Consider the following 6,319-nt stretch of genomic DNA (forward strand, 5'->3'; position numbering starts at 1 on the left):
TTTGCTTCTTGTAGAACTGCATACAAAGGGATGCAACGGTGTGCAGTCTTCTACATCTTCCTATTACAAGCTGTTGGATTCCATTTATTTCTGTTATAATGGGGCCAGAGAAATTCCAGGCCAAAGCAGAGGCTGGTGATCCCAGGTGTTGCAGACCCACACTCTGCACTCCCCACAGTGGTGCCTGCGGCCGTACCCTGCCCAAGGCTTTCTCTGGCTGCTGACCCTGCCTCGCTGCCTTCTCTGCATACAGGACTGAATGTCCCCAGAAGCAGTGGTGGATGGGTGGGTGGGTGGATAAACCCAAGCTCCCCTGCCGCTCCTGGAGGTGGGGTCGCTTGTTTGACAAACAAGGATTCCCTAGAGTTTTCCTGCAAGATTAAACCCCAGTGGGCCTCGGTAGCTTCTTGAGAACACGCCCTCCATGGCCCGCTTCTGTTTCTCCATCTCAGCTCCCTGTTCCTCACTCCACCTCCCATCCTTGGAATCCTTATTTCAGGTTTTCTGTCTGGGGCTGGACAGGTAAAGACACTGGGAACCATGTATGTTTCAGACAAGAGGCTGCTGGTCATGGGTGTGCAGTGGGGTTCCCTAAGGACCACCTCACAGTCTTCGGCCCTAAGTGGTTATGAGAAATCTTTCGGCACAGTTGGATATTTAAGCTTGTAGGCATCTTCTCCTGCCCACGGTGTAAGTTCCCTGGGTGCAGAGGTCACATATCTCTAAAGCATTCTTTTTACCCTCTTTAGGTTCCTGCACATGATGCGGAGCAGGGCTGGTACTTAGCACCCATGTGAGCCTTTCTGGGGGACCAGTCCAGGTCTAGACTTGTTTAAAATGTGCCTGGAATCAGCAGGGCCCAGGTAAGCAGATGTTGGTCCCACCCTCACTGGGGAGGGCTTTCTGCTTACTCAGCTCACCAGTTCAAATGCTAACTCTTCCTTCTGTAAACATCCTCCCAGACGTGCTAAGAAATAACGTGTCCCCCAATCTGGGAATCCCACCGTCCTTGTTGACACACATATCTGACCACCACACCAGCAGTCTGCATTGTAACAGGCTCTCCAAGCTCTGACAATGGAAGTTTTCAGTAGCTCAGGGAGGTCGTTTCAAGTCTGTTGTGCACACCCTGTACTCACCCATCCTTGGCCTGCTGGCTTTGTCCCCCACTGGCCACCTCACAGCTGCTGGACTACTGTGGCTCCTCCCACCACAACCTTACAAGACAACAAGGCAAGTTTTAAACATTATTTTATTTTATTTTTTTTAGGGAATAGGTCTCTATACCGCTCATATTCCTTCAAAGTATTTAAAGAATTCAGAAACAGAAAGCTGCAAATCTGTTGGCTCTGAGTGGCAAGGAAAGGGGAAAGCATCTCAGCTGAGGGTCCGTGTTTGCCAGGGGCCAGTGGTGGGTTGGTCAGAGCTCAGGAAGCAGCCTGCCGGGGGCAGGTCGGGAGCAGCGAATCTGTCATCTGTTGAGACTTTCAGTGACAAAGCAGACTAAAAGCTGGTCTACTGGTATCATCGCACTGTGCCAGGAAGTCTAAACGTGGTCTTTGATGAAGCGCTTCCTAGAGTCTTGGCATGCTTTGGATTTCTTATGTTTGGTCTGTGGACCTGCGTCCCATCCTGACACACTGAGGGAGGAGATGACAGCCCAGTTGGGGACCTGTCTGAATAATTCAGATGGGACAACCCTGTCCTGAAAGGAAAGCAGATACAGGTGTGTGGGGGTTCAGTTCCCTTTGGCTGCCTGCAGCAAACTTGCTGGGGAATAGTCTGCCCTCCTGATGTTGCGTTCTCTGTGCAGACGTTACTCAGTGGCCTCATGGTACAAACTTGGCTTTGGAAGCCGTTGGGTTTCTTTTCACTGCTTGATGTTGGTGACACCAGCTGGTTCATTGTTCCCTTGATGTTCTTCTATATTCCTCCAGGAAAGAAAAAAGCTACCAGTGGCTCCATTTAATGGAGCTCCACTTGCACATCAGAGAGGTCTGTTGTAGAGAGGACACAGACTGCAACTTGACAGGGCTTCCTATGGCCAAGTCCGGGACAATTTTAGCAAGAAAATAAATAGTGTTAATAATAGCTTAAGACCCACAGAATAAAATAAATATCCACAAGGCCATACTGAGATAAATACCTGGACAAAGAAGTGAGGGAGAAGAGGCAGCTCTTCCTCATGGCAGAATCCCACTGAGCAGCCTCGGTGGTGTGATGGGGACAGAGAAGGACCACGTGGCCGCACCCCACTGACTGTGGCAGGTGTGGACCACGGCTGGATGTAGATGCACCAGGCTAAAGTCTGACGGAAACAGGGCCTCTGCAAGGCCTCCAGGTACCTCCGGCAAGATACTTACCAACAACAAAAGGAAAGACGGTAACAGCAGGGGAGAATTGGTGGGCCCACGTCAACCACTCGATCAAGCCCAAGGTCAGCAGCTCCTGAGGTGACACCATGTTGCCCTGGGTGGTGGCCTGGGAAGGGTGTCTAGGGAAGGGCGCAGGAGTGCCGCTGTGGCATTTCTGCAGAACACACACACCTGCCACCTAACCACGGAGAACATCAGACCGGCCCCAAGTGAGGGAGGTTTTAGGGAATAAACTGGTCAATAAAACGTCAGCTGGAGGACACCAGGGAGACCTGACACTGAATGCGGTGTGGTGCCCAGGGCCAGGACGGGGACGCTGGTGGGACGAGGCATAACACTGGGGTCAGTCAGCAGTCCTGTCCCCAGGGGGATTGCTGAGACTAGAGCATCAGCGCTGTGGTTATGTGAGTGAGGGTTAACATTTGGGGAAACTAGAAGCAGCTTAAACTAGGCTCTACTTCTGCAAACTTTCTGTAAGGCTGAAATTATTCCAAAACAAAAAATCAAAGAAATAAAACCAGTTCTCTAGGGCTGTGGGCCTCAACCTGCAGGGTCTGCATTGAGGCTGCATAGTTCTGCGTCCCCCCACTGAATCACCCCATGAAAAAATTGTCTTCCATGAAACAGGAATGGGGGGAGCAGTGAGCAGCACGGCGCCCAGTGAAGCAGCTTCATCTGTGCTTAGAGCCACCAGCCACTCCCCACCGCTGGCACCACCACTTGAACTCTGTCTATCACCCCCCATCCCTCTGTGGGAAAATTGTCTTCCATGAAACTGGTTCCTGGTGCTAATAAAGTCAGGGCCTCAGGTCTGGCTACACTACTTACCAGCGGTGTGACCTCGGGCGAGTCACTTCATTTTTCTTTCCCTCAGTTTCTTCAACTGCAGAACAGGGGATAAAAATAGTACCTACCGCAGAAGGTTGTGATGAAGATTGAATGTGCTAACACGTGCGCTGCGCTCCGAACTCAGCATGGGGTGCAGCATCATTGTATGTAATCATCGTGTGAGACAAATGGCATCTTCTGCTGATATTTGGGACATTCTCTCTCTCTCTCCCCTGACACTTCTGGAAAGTTTCTGATGTGGACCCTGGCTACGGCTGATGCTTTTTTAATCTGCTACTTTGGTTTAAAAGCACTACCCCTCTACCAGCAGCCAGAGAAAGCCAGGTTCACACCAGGATCTGTGATTTAGCATTACCAACTTCAGAGGAATCAGAATAACCTCTGATTAGGGTGGCTACCCGGGAGATGCCTGCATTGCAAAGACCAGCTCATGTCCCCAAAGAACCTTCTGGTGCCAGTTTCCCTCATCCTCATGGCAGAGTCTGGACCCTTCAGCGTGGTGGGATGAACAATCCCTGTTTATTTGGGCTGTGTGTGTCTTTGTGTGTGGGCCTCACACCTTCCTTCTGAGCCCTCAGCTCATGTCACATGTTAGCATTCATTTGGCCAATAAAACTGTGGCACACACGCCAGGCTCAGTCCCTGCTTGGGCCTTACCTTTGATGTCACAATCTGACCTGTGGGTATTAACCTGGTCGCAGCTGCTCACAGAGCAGACAGCAAGGTCAAGAGGACCAGCACAGGAAGATGTGGAAGAGAATTGACCATCAACCCAAGATCAAAGCAGGAGATGGGCCTCAGGCAGGCCAGCTCAAGGTTCTGGGTTTAGCCCAGGACCCTGCTGTGCCCCTTCCTCTGGAGCTGGCAGGGTTCCAGAGCTTCCCTGTGTTCCAGGACATTAGCCATCATATCAAGGAAGTGGGAGCCCAGCTGGTGAAGAAAGTCAATGCCATCTTTCAGCTGGACATCACCAAAGATGGGAAGATCATTCTGCAGTGGACCATTGATCTGAAGAATGGTTCTGGGGACATGTACCCGGGCCCTGCCAGGCTCCCAGCAGACACTGTCTTCACAATCCCAGAGCCTGTCTTCATGGAGTTGGTTTTGGGTAAGATGAACCCACAGAAGGCTTTCCTGGCCGGAAAATTCAAAGTGAGTGGCAAAGTTCTGCTTGGCCAGAAGCTGGAAAGGGTTTTCAAAGACTGGGCCAAATTTTAAGCATGCATAAATACCAAGGAAGAACTCTCTGATTATGTTGAATGGGGATCATGCTTAATCTGAAGATTAAAGTAAAAAATATCCACTATTTTTACTCAAATTCTTCCTATGCAAGTGTGATTAATTTTCCTGCTGACGTACAAATTCTCAGTGAGGGTTCTAGAGCAGTAAAGTATTTTGCAGTACATCACCTAAGATCTTTGTCTTCTTCTTTTCTTTGCCCTTCATGCCAGGGTAAAAGCCACGGGTAGAGAAATGAGCACTTAGGACAGGGGGCTTTAAATGGTACAATAATGGAGTTCCAGAATTTTACTTTCTCTTTGTAAAAGTCTGGTGCTTTGGGGGGAGGAAGTGATAACCATCGTCCTGCAGGTCTGCAGCCCACGTGGTGTCGGGGCTTCATGTGGAGACTTTTTTTTGAGACAGAGTCTTACTATGTCGTCCTCGGTAGAGTGCTGTGTTGTCACAGCTCACAGCAACCTCCAACTCTTGGGCTTAAGCAATTCTCTTGCCTCAGCCTCCCAAGTAGCTGAGACTACAGGTGCCCACCACAACACCCAGCTATTTTTTGTTGCAGTTTGGCAGGGGCTGGGTTTGAACCCACCACCCTTGGCATATGGGGCTGGCACCCTACCCCCTGAGCCACATCATGTGGAGACTTTGATGTCAGGTTGCCAGGCAGGAGAGGGATGATGCTCTTGGTATGTTATGACTTCTGATGGATTCAAGTCCAGGATAGTTGAAGGACTTGGCAGATGTTCTAGGCCAGTGGCTTTTAAATTGGAGCATGCATCAGAACCACCTAGAAATTTGGTTAACGTCCAAGGCCACCTTGAGTTTGTACTCAGCTAGTCTTGTCTGGGGAGAATGATCATTTCTAGCAGGTTCCCAGATGATGCTGGTGGGGCCACCCTTGGAAAACCCCTGTTCTGCTTCACTTCATGCCAAGGCTTTCGGTATTCATTCTAGACCAACTCGATGTCGCCATTATTTACAGGATCTTCTGGAGATAGATTACACAGCTCTCTGGGAGCCATTGCTAAAGTGCTGATGTTGTTAGGAGCTTATGCATTGATGATTTTACAGAATCCTGGGAGAATTTTCCCTTCACCTGTTGTCTGGGAGGCCTGGAGTGAAGTCAGCTGCCGCTGCAGTGGCCTCCTTGTGGGTGAGTGTGTTTGTCATGGTTCACACGCAGTGTGCATGCCATTATCTTGTAGGCTAAAAATGCACAGTGTGGGTTACTCTGAAACCCAGATGAAAGTTTCATCACAACTGCTGTGCTCAAACGCATGCCTGCTGAAAGATCCAGCCAATCTATTCTTAGGTATTTTCCCACAAGAAAGCACAGGTTGGACAATTAAGTTAGCGAACATCCTGGAAAAGTGCTACGTATCTCATTGCTGAGTGTCAAAGTGACTCCCCTTGGCCATCTGGTGACCCTAGTGACATCCAGCCATGAAGTGTGTAACACCATTTCTAGGATAAGTTCATGAACTTAATTGTCCCACCTAGTGCAAAAACTTGCACATCAGTGTTCACAGCAGCTCTGCTTAAAATAGTCTTACTCTGGAAGTAAGCCGAAGTCCATCAACCGGAGAATGGATGAACGAATTGTGCCCTGTCAGGCTGGGGAATATTTATTCCACCACTTAGCAACAAAAAGGGAGAGTACGCCCAACATGGGTGGACACCAAAAGGACCACGCCGGGTAGAGTGAGGCCACACAGAACAGAGCACATACTGACTGACTGGTTTTATTACTGTATGATTTTATTTATAGAAAATACAAGAAAATATGGACTGTAGTGACAAAAAAAGGATCAGTGTTTGCTGAGAGAGGGTCGTGGGGAGTGGGGAAGGTACGACGAATGGTC

The 6,319-nt window shown here is 49.5% G+C and overlaps 1 protein-coding gene across 1 annotated transcript; it reads left to right on the forward strand.

The window, feature by feature from the left end:
• Window positions 1-3,887: 3,887 nt before the first annotated feature.
• On the forward strand, window positions 3,888-4,542 carry SCP2D1 (SCP2 sterol binding domain containing 1). Its single transcript, XM_003798461.2, has one exon. The coding sequence runs from the start codon at window positions 3,972-3,974 to the stop codon at window positions 4,440-4,442; it is 471 nt and encodes a 156-aa protein (XP_003798509.1). The 5' UTR covers window positions 3,888-3,971; the 3' UTR covers window positions 4,443-4,542.
• Window positions 4,543-6,319: the final 1,777 nt, after the last annotated feature.

The sequence above is a fragment of the Otolemur garnettii genome, unplaced genomic scaffold, assembly GCF_000181295.1.
Source record: "Otolemur garnettii isolate 467f Iridium unplaced genomic scaffold, OtoGar3 scaffold00136, whole genome shotgun sequence".
In the NCBI taxonomy this organism is placed as follows: Eukaryota; Metazoa; Chordata; class Mammalia; order Primates; family Galagidae; genus Otolemur; species Otolemur garnettii.